Source organism: Dasypus novemcinctus, chromosome 13, assembly GCF_030445035.2.
Source record: "Dasypus novemcinctus isolate mDasNov1 chromosome 13, mDasNov1.1.hap2, whole genome shotgun sequence".
NCBI lineage: Eukaryota > Metazoa > Chordata > Mammalia > Cingulata > Dasypodidae > Dasypus > Dasypus novemcinctus.
In genome coordinates, this window is record NC_080685.1 from 93,824,057 (window position 1) to 93,843,046 (window position 18,990).

Sequence of the window (18,990 nt, forward strand, 5' to 3'; positions counted from 1 at the left end):
TCCTGATTCTTCTCCAGTTTTCAACCTATTGGCCAAGCTCAACGTTTTCCCTTCCCTCCCAGCCTACATATCTGACTGCCTATTCGAGCCGACCAGGTCCTGCACGGGCATGATCTTGTCCCGCTACTCCTGCCCGACCTCATCTCCTACCATTCCTTCTCTCAGGTACTCTGAGTCAGCTACCGTGGCTTCCTTTCTCTTCCCCAAACATCCCAGGCAACTTCTTCTCTGGGTGCTTTCCCCAGATACCTGCAGGGCTCACTTCCTTACCTACCTCAGCCTTTGCTTGCACACCACTTTTTCAGTTGGGAACTGCCTCTTCCCTTGCCTTGCTTTATTTTGCTCCACAGCCATTATCACTCTTTGACCGACTACATGTATTGATGCTTATTTCTCTCGCCTGTAGGGTACTTAAGCTCCACGAGGGCAGGAACAGGTGTCCGGTTCACTGAAGCCCAAAGCCTAGAATAATGCCTGACAGAGCCGTAGGTGCTCAGTAGATAAATCTTTGTGAATGACTAGAGTTGTCAATCAATCAACAAACATGCCCCAAGGGTGTGGTGTAAGTGGGACCCTGTATCGCTGGTGATCCCCTGATACAGCGAACCTGAGAACCTCTCTCATTTTGGGTTCTCTCGAGTCTGGGAGCAGGGTGGGCAGTGGGACACTGACAGGAAGTTTGCACCGGAGTCAGGAACAAACTGCAGGGCAAGGGGAGCGCCTCCTTACCGCCTTCGTGCACTGGACGTCCTTCCCCAGCAGCCAGTTGAGCTCCAGGTTGCCCTCGCCCTGGTAGCAGGACTGCAGGCGCTCCTTGATCTGCAAGTTGATGGCACGGATGGGGAAGGCACAGAGGGCAGAGTCATCGGGAGGGTGGTGATACTGCTTCTGCCCTTTGGAGAAGATGGCAAAGAGCACATCGTCTTGGCTGCTGATATTGAAGGCCTGGGCCAGTGTGTCCCCGGGCTTGGCAAGGTAAGCAGCCTGCAGGAGGCGATATTCCACCCCAGCCCGTGTGCAGCCGAAGGGCAGGGACACGTAGGAGTGGAACTTGGGGTCATCTTTGCAGAGCCGCACAATGCGTGAGGTATAGAAGAGGTCTCCGGCGGAATTGATGGCCACGCCCTCGGGGGTCTCGGGCTGGACAGTGAGGAAGTAGACGAAGCCCCCGCTGGCAAAGCCGTAGATGTAGAAGATGTCAAAATGGGAGACCAGGGCCAAGGTGTCTGAGGGGATCTTGATGAGGGAGGAGACAAAATCACTGTGCAGCTCATAGTCGAGCATGGCGGAGGACTCGGGGTCGCGGGGTAGCTTCCGGCTGGACAGGGTCGGGAAGTAATCCTGCTTTCCGTCCACGGCAGTGCCGATGAAGAGCTTGCCATCCTCGCCCTTGGAACGCACGATCACCCCGTACATGGTGCCGGTCTTGTTGACGCTGGACAGGTAGTGCTCCTTCTTGTGGGACGGCTCCACCAGGATGAAGAGGTCGTCCAGCCGTAGCAGCTTGCACACCCCCTGGTAGAGGCTCCCACAGGCCAGCAGGCGGTTCTCGGAGTAGTCGATGATGAGCAGCTTGTTGACGTTGTTGGTGAGCGTGAGCGCCTCGCTGCAGGGCTGCACGATGAGCGGTGGGTAACAAGACTTGTTGTCTTCTTCCGGCCCCGTCTTGTGAGCCACCTGGATGGTCAGGTTGCCAGTCAACTTGTACACCCTGTTGATGGCCCCCACATACACAGCCCCGGTTCCATGGTGGACGGTCAAATGGTTGAAGGTCCAGTCACGGTTCTCAGAGTGGAAGGTGCTGAACTGATGCATCCCGGCCACCGGAGGGACCAGCAGCACCCAGACCATGGAGAGCAGGACCACAGACCAGCGGTCAACCTCGGGGGCCCACGGCCAGGGCCTCCTCTGTTCCATTCTGCGTGGAGCCAGGGCGAGGAGACAGATCCTCTGCGCTCTCATTTATTCCACTTCCCTGGGCTGGCACTCACATGGTTCTGGAAAACACAAGGCAGAGCGGTCAGATGGAAAATAAAATCTGGGAGGTGAGAACAGGATCATTTGACCCAGGGTCCCAATCCTGACCAGCTCTGTGAGCCTCTTCCTTCTGTATTTCAGTTTTTCTATTTTTAACAGATTTTCCGCCTCTTAGGGAAGTTCAGGGAATCCTATTATCTATTTTGGTCTCCAGCCTTTATGCTGTGAAATACTTTCTTACTTTACAAAGCATCTCTATTTCTGTCCTCCTAAAGACATCTTTTTTATCTCTTGGAGAGGTTAAAAGACTGTTTAAGTTCACCTAGCCAGTCAATCTCCATGTGGGGACCGAAGCCAACTCCCCCCCTCATCTCCAGTCATCACACCTGTGCTTTCCTGGTGGCCTGGAAATCACTCCTGCTTTTTAAGAAGCTTGTTGGGAAGGTACTCCCCCAGGTTCTTTCAGTCAGCTATCCCCAAGGTAGGAGAGTACAATAAAATTCCTTGCAGACATCCACATCGCACCCCCCTCTGCTGCATTTCCTTACTTTCTCAAGCTCATCCTTCACAGAAGGAGAAGGGCTGGTCACCCTGAATAACAGTGCCCCTCACTTGCCTCCAGCCTCTTCTCCACACAGAAGTGTCCCTCATCTTTAGCTGTAAAAGCTTTTTGAGAAAAGTGAAATATGCCGTGGGCCGATAAGACTGGGATTCCCGCACAAGCTCTTCAGGAGCGGGCAGAGCCCCAGGCAGACGGGCCCCCACCCCTCTTTGGCACAGGAGGATGCCCAGCCACCAGCTGCCCAGGGAGCCTGGGGCCACGGCTTCACTTCTGCTTCTCTGCAGGTGGAGCACAAGGAGAGCCCACCTCCTTGCTAAGGGGGCCTGGCCACCCAAATCCGTCTTCAGTCTCCTGGGGCAAGAGTTTTGGATTTGGAAAAACGTGAGGGGGAGAAAAAGGAGGTGAGCGGAGGGGTCAGTTCCATTCCGGTCACCGCTCGGGTCTCAAGACTGTTGAAGGATCGAAGCAATCAACCTTGGGCCCCCGAGTGCGTGCCTGAAGCTGAGTCTCCAGCCCTGACTCACTTCCGGGGGGGAAGGTGGGGCTCCTGCGGAGGGCTTCCAGAGACGCCCAGCCAGGAAGGTGGGACGTCAGACCCTGGAGCCTGTCCCTGCGCTGCAATAACGCAGCTCCTGGCTTTTGTAGGGAGCTGTGACAGCAGCAGTAGCAGCAGGTGGCGGGACGAGGGGCAGAGAAGGCTTTTCTCCAGCCGGACAGATTGTCCAGCACCCTCCTCAGACAAGTCCAGGCTGAACTCTCGGCATACGAAGTGGTAGGAGTGGAAACACCCAAGAGAGGATGGAAAATTCGCTTCAAGACAGCCTAGGAGAGGCCTGCCCCCTCCACCCGCCATCCGGCTGGACTGTGTTATAGTTAGAAGACGCCACCTTGAGGGGCCCCTTCGTTTTTCGCTCTGGCAAGGGGAGGGAGCAAGGCTCTTGGGGTCCCACGCGCCTGCAGGAGGGGAGTGGGACGGATTCTGCCTCTCAGAGGCAGGGGCAGGTGGAGGCAGGCTTGGGGTGACAAGCTGAGGGGCTGAGGCCAGGTGAGAAAGGCAGGACAGCAGGAGAAATACACCCCAATTTCTTGGCCAGGAGTTATTCATGTCGAGGAAAGGAGTGTGTGTGCGTGCGTTTGTGTGTGTGTGCTTATCTTTAGAAATTCTCCCCGACTCCATCCATCCTTTGCCCCAACTGTGGTGCCACTGGTCCCACCTACAGGCCGCTCCTCCAGACACATTCCATCAGGGTGTCCCCGGGTGATTCAGGAGGCCCCAAGCTTCCTTGGCAAGGGGAAGGCAGCAGCAGCTTGAGGCCCAGGCTGACCTCAGCTCCCCCTAGACGCAGTGCTTCCGGCCCCACCAGCACACGGGCAAAGCCTCCCAACAGACGGAGCTTTCCGTTTGAAAAACCAGAGGTTATTTTTAGCTCTGTCCGGAGGCCGGTAGCCGGACACGCATTCCTCAAGAGGAGCTGCAGAAAGGAAATAACAGAGTCCTGAATTCTCTCTAGCTGACCAGGGAACTGCAAGAAAGCCATTGTATCCATTCCCTCTCTCTGGGTAGGAAAGCTTGTTTGGCCGAAGGTAGAGAAGAACGTGTTCCATGAGGAGCTGTGAGGATCGTGACTAAAATAGTCACCACACACTCAGCTTGGGGTTCTGCATTCCAGAAAGTAGTCTCTGCAACACTATGGCACTGAGATTTTGGACAGCACACTCCAGCCTTCTCTACGATACACATGTGCGTATATTTAGCCTGTGGGTGGAGGAAGGGGCTCCTGGTAGCAGAGATAACATACAAGGACGTGTTGTGAGGTTGAGATCAGCCATCTCACCTCCCTGCCCTGTGTCCTCCAAAACGGAGCTCGAATAGTGAGTGGCTTTTGTTGTTAGACTGAATTTGGGAACACATTTGGAACCTTGGACAAGTCAAGCCTCACATCATGAGAGTGAATGGGTTAGTACATAGAGATCTCTTACCGGCGTCACGGGCACACAGTGAGTGCTCAGTTTATGTTAGCTGTTCTTAACTGACACCTCCCCAGGAGACCCCACTTTAGGAATCCTGCCAGAGCTCCTCGCGTCTCTGCAGGCTTACATTCTTCCTTTCCCAGGGGAATGAACGCTGCAGACAGGCCTTTTCTTTCTAGCCCGTCCGGTGAAGGGGTTCAGTCTGGGAAGCATGTGTCAGGGGAAAGGGGATTGTCAAGGAAATCTAAGGTGTTCTGCCCTGTCGTGATGTGGCTCAGCAAGTCCCAACAGTCTCTCTGTGGTGGTCTGATGGCTAGAAGGCATGGGGCCATGGGGCAGAGGACAAAGGTGGGAGAATAGGGAACCTCGGGTTCAAATCCTGCCAGCATCACTCCTGAGAGGTGGGACTTTAGATTGATCTAGAGCCTCCCTGAGCTTAGTTCTTTACCTGGTGTTTGAATTAGTCAATCTGTAAGATTTCTTCTTTGAGAGCAAATGATACCTCGCAGCTGGTTCCCTCATCTCTCCTAGTCTGCAATTTCACTAGCACCTGAGGTCCTTCTGTCCTACCTGGGGAGACTGGTAAGGTCAGGAGTTGTCAGCAGACCAGTATCTGGTCTGGGACAGGCTGCTTCTGGTGACCAGTCAGTGAATCCACTACATGGGCTCAGGGGCTGTCCATCTGGGAACAGCTGGGGAGTCAGAAAGAAGCATCATCTCCAGCAGAGCAGGGGGTAGCTGGGGAGGCTTGCATCTCACCTTGGGAGTGTGGTTCCATGAGGAAAGCTGGCTTCCAACAGCAAACTGAGAGCCCCTGCCTTTCCATGCCAAGGTGGATGTTACCAAGCAGCTGCTCAAAGCAGGGCCCAACTGGCAAGGACCAAGCCTCACATTGAGTTCAGAGAAAGGGGGAAGGCCACCCACCTTTGTGCCTCTGATGAGGCAGTAGAGAGTAGGGGCAAAATATATGAGCTCTGGACCTAGATGCTTGGGTTCAAACAGGGTCTACAGCAGCGTATAGTTGGTCATTGTAGTTAGCCATTCTGTGATGCAATTTCACCACCTATAAAATTGGTTTGAGTATCTACCTCATAGGATTATTATGATGAAATAAGTTAATATGTACAAAGCACTTACAATGATGCCTGGCCCATTTTAAGTGCTCAGGATACATTAGCTTTCATTAACAATTTATGTGTCAATATTTCCAGCAACTCAGCCCCATCCATCCCATGATGTGTCTTAAAATGAATTTTCCATCCTTAATTTGGTAGCAGCCAGAGAGATAATGATCCCTTCTTATAATTTCTTCCTATCCTCAATGTTTGGCTATTGTCAACCTCAGGAATTTTCTCTAAATAACGATGCCTCCTTTTTTCTGTCCCATCTCCTCTACCCAGTTCTCAAAGTCATTTTGTCACACACATTCTCAAGAGCCAGAACTCGCCTGGTCTCTATTCTCCTACCGGTTTCCCTGCCCCTCTGCCCCAAGTCTGGGTCCAAGAGTGCTTCTCTGGGCCTCTTGCCTCTTGCACTATCAGCAGAGCATCCGTGGACATCTCGCTCTGAGCAGTCCTGATGCCAAGGAAAGACCACTTTGCCTCTTTGGGAAGCAAGTGCCACTAAATATTTTATGTGAGGGTCTGATGACACGATCTCCCCGATCAGGACTCAGGAGGGGGGATGTTGGTGATAGCCAGTGAGGGCCCTTAGTACCTTCCTGATCAGCTGCTGCTGCAGCCATCGGTGGCAAAGCAGGGGGAAATGACAACCAGGCATTTCTAGTTCAGCTCAAGAGGATTCTCTCCTCCCTGTCAACCTGCTCTGTTGCCTTATTCAGGAGATCTGGGTGCACATGCCATTCTTTCAACGGGTGTCCCTTATCGCAAAAGGAGCCGGTAGGAACAGAAGTTAGAGCTGGGAGAAGATTTTACCAAACTGAATCCAAGTTCACGTTAGTAAGTCTCACATGCTCGGACCCATCATGATCACCACTATCTCCCTTCCCACCATCGCCGTCACCACCACCTCCTTTCCTATCATCACCGTCACCACCATCATCGTCACTCCCATCACTATCAGCGCCGTCATCACCAGCCCTATATCAACAGTACAATCATTGCTATGTGTTTTTTTTATGACAGTAACAGTAAAGGGTGCCTATTATTACTACTGTACCTATTAAGTAGCACGCACAGCCAGGATCCTGAAGTAAGCACGAAACTAAGGGCTTTGAAGTCAGAGAAAGAGTTAGCAGCTGCTTTTTAGATTTACCCCAACCTCCTTTCTCTCCCATGAGAGAGAAGTCTGGTCTCTCTCCCTAGCTCTCCACTCAACTTAAAAGCACCTTGGAAGCAGGAATTCAGGGCTAATGCTAAAGAGGGATTTTATGATTACTCCAATCCCCTGCTTCTTTAGAGGAAGAAACCAAGGTCCACAGAAAGGAAATGAATTGTACAGGGTGACCTCAAATGAGTCAGGGGTAGGGTGACCTGTGACTCAAAGTCCGGTGCTTTCTCTAATAACCTGCTACCTCTCTCACAGGCAGGAGGGCCCTGGCAGTTGGCTATGATCTACCCTGAGGATGCCCTGCCTGGAGGAAAGAAGGGACCTTCTGACTGTGACAGCCTCATGGTGGGCACAAGTGAGCCGGGCACTGGGCCTGGACAGGGCTGTGCTGAGAGTGGGTGCCCAGAGTAGACTCAAAGAGGTGAGAGAGTAAGGGGTAGAGAGTGAAAGAGGCTCTGTCAGAATTGCTCCCTTCCAAGTCAGGGAAAGCAACTTCTCTGACCTGCTCTTGGCCCAGGCGGGCCCAGGTAGCTGTCACCTTCAGGAAAGGGGCCTACTCTGTGACTTGGGGTCTATGGTGTCCCATGCCACAGCCCTCTGAATTATAGACAGCTTCATATACAGATCAGATTTAGTCTAAGCACGGAAGTTTTTTCTTCCAAAAGAGTTAGAACTGCAGCAGAAGGGACTGGAGTTAGATATTCAGGGGGTCCTATCTAGAGATGATCCCTCGAGCCTATTGCTAAGAAGATTACGGACATTTCTGACACTGAATATTCCTGAAAGTCACCTAGGAATAAATTTACCCAGATGCAGGGGATTGGCCCAGATGACCTCAGAAGGTTTAAGATTTCTATGTACTGGTGGATAATATATCTAAATGTGAGATTCTGGGACCCCAGCTCTTCCCCTGGGGGTGGGATGGTACGGAAGTACCTGTCTTTAATGTCACCCGCACAGTCGTACGTGCAAACATTCCAAGCATAATTCTGTCTAACAGCGACCTCAGAGGTAGTCCAAGCACGTTGGGTAGCACAAGGTGAGTGAGAGGGCAAACGCAGAGGCCCCGGGTAATGCCGACAGCTGAAAGGCCTCAATTAGAATGAAAGGAGTTATCTGGTATTTAAATAATTATTAGATGGAAGGAATAATCATGGGTTTGAGCTGATTTTTTCCCCACTGTCACCCTGATGGTGTCTATAATATTATTATTCAAATGCCCACGATTCTCATTGGGAAGAGACCAAGAGAGAAAGGAGAGATGGGGGGAGAGGGGTGGCGAGTGGGGAGGGGGTGGGGAGAGAGCCTCCTTTAATCTCCGTGTGACAGGGCTGCAGGAGGTACGATTAGTCTCTTTCTTATTTCAGCTGTCACTCAGGCACAGACACCGAAGATTGTTATTAGCGTATTTTATGCACGCAATTTAAAGGGAAAAGGGGGAGGGGGTGTGGGGAGAGGGAGAATTTCCTATGGAAAATAACGGAACCAAAGGAACAATTTAGATGTCACGGCTATACCAGCTGCGTTTGCTTCATTAATCGAATGTCATTTTCCCCCTAGACTGCACTGCTCAGTGAAGTCAAGGGGCTACCCCTCGCTTGAGAGAGAAGAAGGAAGATGAGCGAGAGAAGAGGAACGCGGGTCTCGACCCACGCGCACCTCTGGCCGCCTTCCCTGAGAGAGTGAAATGGGTGATACTGTGGTCCCTGCAGTGTGTGTTAAGGACAAGCTTTGGGCCACAGATTCTGTCCAGTCACCTTATCTCACTATGAGAAAGTGGATCCGCTTCACATAAGTCTTCATAGATTCGAGTCCTTTCACAGGGGCTTAAACAGGTCTACTTTCTAATAACCCAGGAGCAAGAGAAGGAGATCTGCGGAAGCCTTGGCAGTCCCAGTAGATTACGAGAGAAGAATCCGTGTTCAAGGTGCTGGGGCACCGAGAGGTTGCGTGCCCAGAGCTATCTCGCTCTCTGCTCTGGCAAGGGGAGGGAGCAAGGCTCTTGGGGTCCCACGCGCCTGCAGGAGGGGAGTGGGACGGATTCTGCCTCTCAGAGGCAGGGGCAGGTGGAGGCAGGCTTGGGGTGACAAGCTGAGGGGCTGAGGCCAGGTGAGAAAGGCAGGACAGCAGGAGAAATACACCCCAATTTCTTGGCCAGGAGTTATTCGTGTCGAGGAAAGGAGTGTGTGTGCGTGCGTTTGTGTGTGTGTGCACACGTAAACACACGTTTGTGTGGAGGGGGCCCTCACAAGAGCCAAGAAACTTAGAGATGTAGATCTCTTAACGTTTCTGTGAGAACAGAAGGCAGCAAACAATTCTTCCTCTTTCGCCCAGGAAAAAACCAGTGGCTCAGAGAACCCAGTTGCTCTTTCGGTCACAGCTTCTATCCCCAACGGGATTAGACTCAGCATTGGCTGATTTCTCACCTTTTCCTGAACAGTGTTTCCTATCCCCTTCGCCTCCCCTTCCCGCTTCCTCCGCTCCTGGCCAGGAGCATGAAATGTCACTTGCCAGAGCACAAGAAAACTGGGCTATTTTTGGACTCCCAGGGAGAGGTCTCCCTCCATTCCCATCTCGACTCCCTCCAGCCTCGTCCTTTTCATGACAGCGAGGGTTCTCTGCTGTTTTATTTCCCAGGTCTCCCCAGCGGGCTCCGATCAAGCCCTGGAAACCACACTAGTTCTCTCAGGACCTTAGCAAAACATCCAGTGTTTGTCCTCTCCTCTCACGGGTTATAAAAGTTTGGAGTTGTCTCCCTGAATTATGAAGGGTTCCAGAGATGTGCACTCATGTGAGGGGGCTGAGGGTGTGTGTGTGCTCTGTGCCTTTCTGGGGGCATTGGCGGGGTTGGCTTTGCAAAGTCAAAACAAGATTCATTGCCATGGGGCCGGGAGCGGGGAGATACACGCCTGACCCTGCAGCCCTGCCCCATATGTCACGGGCCTGTCAGAAATCTCCCAGAATTCCCTTTATTATCTAAAGGTCGCCACCCGGGCAGAGCAGAGAGAGTTGCACGGTATAAACTAAACTACAAGAGCAATCAATTTCAAGCAGCTGCCTTCCCCACCACCCCTCTTCCCTGCGCTCTGCCCTCTTCAACCCCGTGGGGTGGGACAGGGAAGAGAGCCGCCTTGCTGGCCACCTCGCCCCTGGGTCGGAAAGAGCTTCTGCGAACACGCAGGGCACTGCGCCCACCAGAAGCAGGCCCTGGGAGCACGGCCTTCTTGGCACTGAAAGGGGGTGCTGCGGGAGCGCATGTGGCTCGAGCAGTTGAGTGCCCGCCTCCCACATGGGAGGTCCCGGGCTCAGTTCCTGGTGCCTCCCGAAAAAATGAAACACTAACAACAAGCAAAACTAATGAAAAAACCAACTCAGGGGAGCTGATGTGGCTCAGTGGTTGAGTGCTGGTTTCCCACATATGAAGTCCCAGGTTCAATCCCTGGTCCCCAAAAAACGTGTGTGTGTGGGGCTGCTGAGGAAGATTATGCCATCTCTTTCCTGACTTTAAGCAGGACCCCGTTTAGACCATCTTGGTAGTGGAGATGCTGTTCCCGTAGGCATTAGGGATTAAAGTTCTGGAGACGTGGCTTTCCTAAGGTGATTCAAAGTTCAAGTTAGGCCTTACCCCTCAGGGCCAGGAGTGGCATTAGAGTAGCAGCTACCATTTGTTTTCTATAACAAAAACAGTAGAGGAGCAACTTTTTAGTTTACTAAGCATCTGTTATGGGGCTGACACTATACTGGACACTTTGCACTATTGATAATTTTGTAGTTATCTTGCAAGGTGACTATTGTCATTCCTACTCCACAGAAGAAGAAACTGAATCTCAAGAAGGTTGAATAACTTAACTGATACCCTTCAGCTAGCAGGCAGAACTTTCTGTTGTCACTGCTTTCCCCTCTCTTCTGTATTGCTTAGATTTTTAGAATTCATTTTTCAGCCAAACCCTCTTATCACTGGTTTGGGAAAACGCACTAGAATGTCAAGAAGACTTGGTGAATATTTTATTATAAAGGTCAAAACTGGTAGCTCTGTCTTTCTTGAGCTGATCCTTTATTTTGGCGATGGAGTGGGACTGGGGGTGGAAGCGGGCTAAACAACACGGTTATCAGTCACAAGGCGGAGCCCGGGGGTGTCCTCTGGCAAGAGGTTTGCGAGCTGGCATCACCTTCCAGAGCACTTCCAAATGAGCTTTCCACGGAGCCTAGAAATACATCTTCTGTCTTCTCGCCCCATCCTTATTGAAGAAGGAAGAGCAGGTACTCTCTGGAAGGGTGAAATGGGGGCCAGAGAGCAGGACAAAGGGTTAAAAAGAACCCTACCACACGGTTAAGTAAATTATATCACTCCACGTAATGGCATATTACGCGGCCGTTAAGCAATGTTTCCAAAGAATAATGACACTGCTCCAATCCACAGCAGCAGGAGGGGAAAGGAGTGAAGAAAAGGAGGGAAGAAAACAAAATGTGGGGAATTCATCTCAACTGTCACTCAGAAGACTGGCCCTTCAAACCTCCCTTACTTTACCCTGGAGCTGTCCTTATTTTTTTCCCTGTGAAGAAAAGTTTAATGGCCCCCAGGAGTCTGGGTGAGAGCCCTTTCTGCTTTCTCTTGCAGAGCTGTCTTCCTCTCTGCGCTCAGTGGCCCACAGGGGAGCCGAGACATTCTAGGGATGAGGCGCTCTCTGACCCCCACTGCTTCATCCTTGTGCGAGGAAAGTGGCCATGTGAGCCAGATCAAGGTGCATTTTTGAACACCATCCATTTCCAGAAGCCAGGAAAGTTCAAAAGGGTGGGCTACCTGCCTGAAAATGTCGCAGGTAAGACAGCTGCATCGGCATCAGCCAGGCCTTCTGCCGAGATCCTGGTGGAAGCCACTGGCAGTTAAGATTCAGCTGTGGATACCCTCCAGGCTGTGCCTTGATCGCTTCATTTCCTGTGCCTCAGACCCCTGGTCCAGCTCTGCCAGGCCCACGGCAAAGTGTGATTTTCACGTGTGGAAACTTTCCAGGGCTCCCTGTTGTCACCCAGAGAAGCTCGGAGCGGCTCAGCCCCTGAGTTCAAGCCCTTCACCTGCTGACTGGTCACGTGCTGACTGGTCATGTGCTGAAAGGTCACGTGCTGACCCTTCTCCAGCCTCGCAGCTCACCTTTCCCAGAGTGACTCTGCTCCCAACAAATTGCTCTGGTTGTCCCCAAAATGCCTTGCAGTTTCCCCTCTGCAGCGCCCTCTCCTGGAACACCCGTTTCTACTTCTTCTCTGCCCATCCAAACCCTGCCCACCCTTCAGAACCTCATGGGCAAATGACCTGGAATCAGAAACCTGGGTTCGAATCCCGTCTCCGCCTCAGTACCTCGTCTGTGAAATGGGGTAATGATGTGAGCAGCACTTCCCTCGTGGGGTGGGGTGCAGATTCCCCGCGATGGCAGAGGCTGTGACGCGGCCCCCACAGGGCCCTGCACACACGCAGTGTTCACGGATGAGCAAGAGCAAGTCCTTCTTGAACATCCAGTGCTCGGCCAGCCCTGCTCTAAGGCCCTGGGGGCATCTTATCATGAAAGGCGAAAGAAATCCCAGCCCAGGTGAAGTTCACATTCAAGTTGGGGAAACAGTTAACAAAACAAACAAACAAATGCTCATGGAAGCCCAGGACCTCCCAGCCCAGCTGAGCCTATCCTCCCAGGAGGCATGTGAGCACACACTGCATGGCAGAGCTGACTCTTTTTAATGTGACTCCATCCCGGTTCCCCTCAAGCTCCTCAGTACTCCTTGCAGCGCAGGCAGGGTGACTTTCTCTCGTGCTGTGCTCAGTCTGAATTGTGAAGAGCAGGTGTGAAGGGAGTTTTTTTTTTTTCCACTGGCGCTATCCTGGCTAGTCCGGCCTAGGAAATGGTTTGAACTAAGATAGTTGGCTCAGATATTTGTCACAGCTGAGCTCCTGTCAAGGGAGGGGAGAGGGGGCAAGCCTTTTGGGGAGGATCCTGACTGGTGCCCATCTTGAACCCACTGGTGAAGCGTAAATGTCATTGGCTAAGCAGACGGAGTGAGGAGAAAGATGGAGAAGGATGATACCAGCTCTGCCTTTGAAGAAGGCACAACCCAGACAGAACTTGGGCAGGGAAAGTCTTAGCAACAGAGCTGCAAAGACACAAACACCTAATAACAGATGGCCAATTGACAACATACAGTGAACCAGAGCAGCGTGGAGTGGGGTGGGATTCCCTAGAAGGTTTCCGAACAGGGCTCTTTCCTAAGAAGGTCCAACTCCCTTTGGGGAATAGTGCAAGGCAGCAGCGGCAGAGAAAAGACAACCCACTGGCCTGCACCCAAGTCTCGCTCCACCACTCACTGGCTCTGTGGCCTTGAACGTGTTATTTAACCTCTCAGGGTCTCAGTTTCCTCAGCTGTAAAAGGATACCTGGCAGGGTTGTTGTGAGAATCAATGAGCTAAGGGATGTGAAGAATGTTTTGTAAACGCTACAGCTCTGAATCAACACGGGCTACTCTTGTTTCTGTTTTTGGAGAAACACTGGACAAGGGCATGATCTCCTTGGAGGCAAGGGCCGGCTTGTTTGGGAGCTGCAGGTGTTAAGAGTTTTGTTTCAGGTGGGTAAGGGGTGATATCTGGGCAGTGGGACAGGCCTCGGGAGGGAACCAGGTGCTGCAGCCCCACCTTTTCCCTGTCCACAGCGTTGAAGTCTCTGATGGCCCCACACCGTCCTTGTTGCCCCTTTCACCTCCTCTCATCACCCTTGGATGACTTAAGGGCCATTTGTGCTGCTCTTGCTGATTTGTGAAGGCCCCGGCAGGAAAGGAGAGAAGGAAGGAGGAATGAGGGAAGTTGGTCCTGAGAGGAGATCCTGAGCAAACAGACCCTCGGGCTGGAGCTCCATGTTCTTTGGATTCTTGTGATGCAGAGCCTGCCGGGCCCCCTGGATGACGTTCCTGCCCCTTCCGCATCTTCTCCTGCCTCTCCTTCTCTCTGGTACTTTGCTGAACCAACAGATAGTGCCTGAATAAAAAGCTCTAACTCCTTTTCATGAAGAAGCTTCTTAAGCAGGCTGTGTCCCCATCCTGTACCTTCCCACCTTCCGTTTCTATTATTTCTCTCCCTTTGTCTGACACTCCCAGCTCTTGTAGAAAAGATCATGAGCTGCCAGGCAGCTCTCCTAAGTAACAGGCATGTTCACACACACACATGGAGAGGGGATGTACTGTGGGGTTGGGAGAAAGGGACACGGGGAAACTGAGGGGGCTTGGAATTCCCGAGGACCTGGTTTGTGCCAAGATGCACACAGACTTGTCCTGGAGGACGCTTAAACTCCGGGAGCAGCATCAGCCCCTAGTCAGGGCGGGCAGGGGAGACAGACTTTTGAGGCCCTAGAACCTCAGGGTGGCTAGAATTTCTCAGCCCTACTGGGAGGGAAAGTGAAGGGCACAATTATCAGAGGGCAGCTGAGACAGGGAGAAGAATGCACTGAGGGAAAGCGGGGTGGGGGTGGAGATCAGCCCTGGGAGGGAGGACCTGGGGCGAGAGATGAAAAGAACTCCCTGAGTGAGAATCTGGCCCCAGATGATGAATGGGGTGTGAGAGAGAAGTCTGGAAAAGGGTAAACAGTCAGGAGGGAAGAGGAGGGAAGAGGAGGGGTGGGTGAGGAGAAGGAATGTTGAGGTCAAAGAGCAAAGAAAACGCTCCTGGAGTGATTGACTCAAGATTCCACGTGTTGCACACCTAGTCGTGTGCACGTGTGTGTACAGATGTGAGGGTCTCACGCCCTCACCGTCCGCGTCCACACAGAGGTGCGAGCAATCTGCTCTTCTGCTTGCAAAAGCCCTGTCCCAGAAACAGTCCATCCCCTCTGAAAACATTTCTTCTGACGTTTTGTTCTGAGTCTCCAAAGGATCCCAATGTAATCTAAACGAGCATTTGTGCAACCATTTCATGGTGTACTCCGAATCTCAGGTACAATGTGCCATGGATGTACCCCTCACGCAAGCCTGGGAGATAGAGGGCAGCATTCCCATTTTACAAGTGAGAAGGGTTATGTAGATCTGGGGTTAAAGGTTGTGGAGAAAGTACCTTACGTGGAAATGTGATGAGACTCGGACTCCAGGCTCCTAGAGTCAAAATTTGAACTTATTCCTTCGTGCTGCCCTGTCTCTCTGCTGCTTGCAGTCCTAGGTGCCACTATGGCATCTTCATGGAGAGCTCCTAACTCCACTCTCTGTGTCTAGGAAGACCATACTCTAGCCATACTCTGCCATATTCTCTTAGACTAGGTAAGAGAACAGAGGGGGTAAGGAGCTGGGGCTCAGAGTTGAACTCTTAGGGCTCCCTTGAAAAAGCTGGGAGGAAAAGCCCTGGGACCGGGAGCTCCTGGCCATCTCCCGAATGCCATTTGGCTTCTGCCCAATTTTGGCTGGTGGGAAGGAGGGCTGGGGAGGGGAATGAGGACTGCGGGATGCCCCAGGGGCTTACACAGGTGGTGGCAGATGGAAAGAATCCAGAAGCAGGAATCTGTAGCACAAAGAGGCTGGAGTGCCAAAGTCCCACCCCATCCCCCCATCTGCCCTTATCTGTGGTGCAGAAAACTAGCTGCCAATTCTTCCTCTAAGACCATAAATTTCCCGAGTCCCTGCAGCCAGTCTGAGCGGGCAGGCACCTCCTACCTGCCACCTAACTTTTCCCCTACACCCATCTTCTCCCAGCTCTCTACCCTGCCCTGCTCTTCAATTCCCAACCCTGACAGATCACTGATTAATTCAGGGCTGTTTAATAACCCTTCTATTTCGATGAAACAAGCTGTCTTGTTTTCTTTATTTTTAACACTGACTTTTCGTTTCTCTGCTAAGCATCTTACTGCCATTTAAATTTCTCTGTCTCCAACCAAGCTGATAATAGACTGGAGTGAGCAGCTGCTTCCGTCCTGGTTATGACAATGATTAGAAGTTAGAGCTGTGCAAGCAGAGAATTGACCAAGCCTCAGTTCAGGGAGGTCTGCCCCTGCTTGTAGAGAAAGTGCTAATTTTAACACGATTAGGAGAATTCTGGCTCCAGGGGAGACCAGGGCTAATCCAGCATACCCTCCCTGGCACCCTGCTCCCAGGCCAGCCAGGGGAAAGGGGGGTGACAATCTGCTCTACTTACTCTGGAATTAAGGCCAGCAGTTGGGGTCTTTGTTAGAAAACTGATATTCAATTTCACTTCTCAACCGAGCCTTTTCCTCCACTGGACTTACTGAGCAGCCAAGGAGGAGGCTCAAGGTTAGAGGACTTGGAGGTGAGCGGGGATCTCCACCATCACCATCACCTCTTTACGTTTCTGCTCCCTGAGACCTGGTCATCTTCCAACCTCTGCTTGAATTCCCCAAATGACATACAGCACATTCCTTCAGGGACAGCCTCTTCCAGGGCTGGGTAGCTCTCGTTAAGTGTTTCTCTTTCTGTCCCCCCGTGATACTCATATGTAAACTTATATGGCAGTTACCTGAGTGCATACTTTCCTCCCTTGCCACACTGTGAGCTCTGCAGGTACAGGGACGTGCATCCCTCCCATAATAAATACCTGGCTCATAATAGATAGTCAATAAATATTCATTCAATCAAATTAAGTTGTGTCAACTTCAACCTCATTGCAAGTCATATAATCTTTCTTCTAGCTGGACAGGGTCCTAGGGAAGCTTCCCATTTTTCTCCACCTGGACAAGTCTTCCAGGAGCCAGGGCCCCACTTTTCCCACCAGGCTTGGGGACTACACAGCTGGTTGAAAGCTTGCCCTTCTGCATCCCTCTGGGTCAGCCGTGGCTGCCTGGGAAAGCTCACAGGTGCCCGGTGCTCAAACCCTGGCTGTCCGAAACTCCCCTGCCTCTTGCTCTCTCTCAGCGCGTGAGAGCTGGGAGCTCTCTGTGCCTCCCAGCCAGCACAGTCTGCAGGCAGCTGCTGGGGTCATTGTCTCACCCTCTTCAAGTTGTGAATGCTGAGTCTATAGAGACCGAAACACAAACAGTGCCCACAGTGCTTCCCAGGGAGGGAGGGGTTGCGTGGCCTTGCCAGAGCCATTGACTGTGCAAATAGCAAGGCTTGCTGTGGATGGAAGAAAGCTGGTCGGAGTTATTTGAGGGGTGGTGGGGTGGGGGGAGCTTTCTCCGTCACACTGCCCAGCACCATGGAGAGGGGTGGTGTGGCCTGAGGGTCAGCGGACTGGCAGAGAATAGGAGAGGTCAGTCCTCTCAAGGAATATTGCTTCACCTGGTGATGGGTGCCCACTCGAACCCAGGAAGGAAGAGTGAGATAAGGGAGGCCACTGGGCACAGAGTGGGGGAACAGGGACTAGAAGAAGGTGGCTAAGTGGGCAGATCAAGAGGGTGTACCAGGCTTGGCTGGGCAAACAGACCTCCCACCAGTCGGAGAGCAGTGAATGGAGACTTGCTGTGTGACCCACGGCAGTCCACTTACCCAGCTTAGACTTGGGTTCCACATCTATTATGTGAGCCTGGGTAAAAGCTGCTATCAAACACTCAGAAACATTTTCTAAGGAGTCTACATGGAACAGCCCTTTCTTTTGTAATTCGAAGTGTTTTTAATAAAAATTTAAAAAGAAAATCAAGGCATCCTGTCACCCCCAACTCCCAAGGCGGGTTCTTAGTGCTGTTGAATGCACAGGCTCCCTCCTCCCCAAACCACCTTCCCAAGCTCTGCAGTTCTGACAAGGGGACAAGCCCTTTGCGCTCCGGGGAGCGAGGGGGGTGGGGCATGCAGAGTTTCTCAGTCTAGTAGGACACAGCTGATGCTTCTCCCAGACAGCAGGTTTCTTTGGACAAGCAATTGGCTCTGGCTAAGCATCCAGCCCCCAAGCCGCAGCTTCACTGTGCTCCATGCCGTGCCTGCCCCATCCACCCACGGCCCTGGGAGCCCTCTCTGCAGGAGGGATGCAAGCCCCACTGCAGGCAGGCAGCCTGCCCCCAGAGGCTCCCTGAGATCCCTGAGATTCGCCTTCTCCTGCCTTTGGGGGGTGACTCTCAGAGCAATGCCAGCTTACCAGTTCCATGACAGAATTGCTCACCTCTGCTCTTCTTAGAGCCGAAGGCAAATTCAGAATTCAAATTCCAGCCTCCCTGGTTAAGTGTGTGTGGCCCCATTGCCAGGATCCCCATCAACTTTGCTCTCAGTTTCCAGTCCCGACCGAGCCTTCATTTATGCTTTAACACACAGATATTCTTTGAACTAAAAAAAGTATTTTTTTTCCCTCAGAAAGTTGCAAACAAATTCAGAGAGCAAGAGAGAGTGAGAAGAAAAATGTCCCTGGCTTGGCTTTATGCCTGCTTTGGATTTTTGAGGACTATTCCACATTTACAGCAATTGTCAGTCTCCCCCTTCCCCTAACACCCTCTTCCTCCGCCTGACTCCAAGTGAGTCATAAAAGCCTTCATCCCTCTCCTACACACGGAGTACACACGGAGACCCGAGGTGCCGGGACGAGGCAGGAGAGCAGTGCTGGGAGGGTTATTAGCGCCCCATCGCCGCGCATCCTGGGGCCCCCTCTCCCCTCCTTCCTGCCCAGCAGCAAATGGAGGGTGGGCTCTGCTCGGCAGGTGACAAATCTAGGCAGAGGGAAGAGCTGCAAGTGTGAAGGGAGGCCCCTTGTTCCTGGGGTCAGGACCCCGATTCTGGGACCCAGGCGCTTCCTGACCATCTGTCCTGACCCCTGGGGGGCACCCAAGCCCCCCCGCAGGAGGGCAGGCACCATGGGGTCAGGCTCCCCGCATCCCACGTGGGTGCAGAGCATCTCCCCTAAGCCGCTCACAGCGCGGGTCCTCGCTGCAGGGCTCCCCACCCCAAGAGCCCCTCCGAGTCGGGTGGCAGATCTGAATTTTGCCTATTTCCGGATAAACCCCAGTGGGTGTCTGCCTGCGGGAAACCTGGAGTGTGGGTTTTAATTCCACCGAGAGAGGGAAGGGCTGGCTGGGGCAAGGTCTCAGCAGCTGAGGGGGTGGGGTGGGGTGAGTCCCGCCAGGGGATGGGCCCTTGGGTCCCACTTCTGGAAAACACCACCACACACCATCCCGGAGAAGAGAGAAACCTGGGCGAGCTTGGCGGCCTCGCAGAGCCTCCTCGGAGGCCCAGGAAGCAGCGGGTCTTCCCGCAGGGCTTCGGGCCAGGTTCCCTCTGAGAGCCCCCCCGTGCTCCACAAA

At 52.6% G+C, this 18,990-nt stretch overlaps 1 protein-coding gene and 1 long non-coding RNA gene across 2 annotated transcripts in view; one reads left to right on the forward strand and one right to left on the reverse strand.

Annotated features, from left to right (window-relative positions):
- PLXNA2 (plexin A2) overlaps positions 1-18,990 on the reverse strand; it is a 210,089-nt gene that overhangs the window by 183,171 nt on the left and 7,928 nt on the right. The window contains exon 2 of the mRNA XM_058275132.2: positions 730-1,997. Within this exon, the coding sequence (XP_058131115.1) occupies positions 730-1,962 (1,233 nt within the window). The 5' untranslated portion in view covers positions 1,963-1,997. The remainder of the gene's footprint in view (positions 1-729; positions 1,998-18,990) is intronic.
- On the forward strand, positions 6,351-10,835 carry LOC139436309 (uncharacterized). The gene is made up of 2 exons (XR_011645554.1): positions 6,351-6,468; positions 8,360-10,835. It is a non-coding gene; the product is annotated as an uncharacterized lncRNA (long non-coding RNA).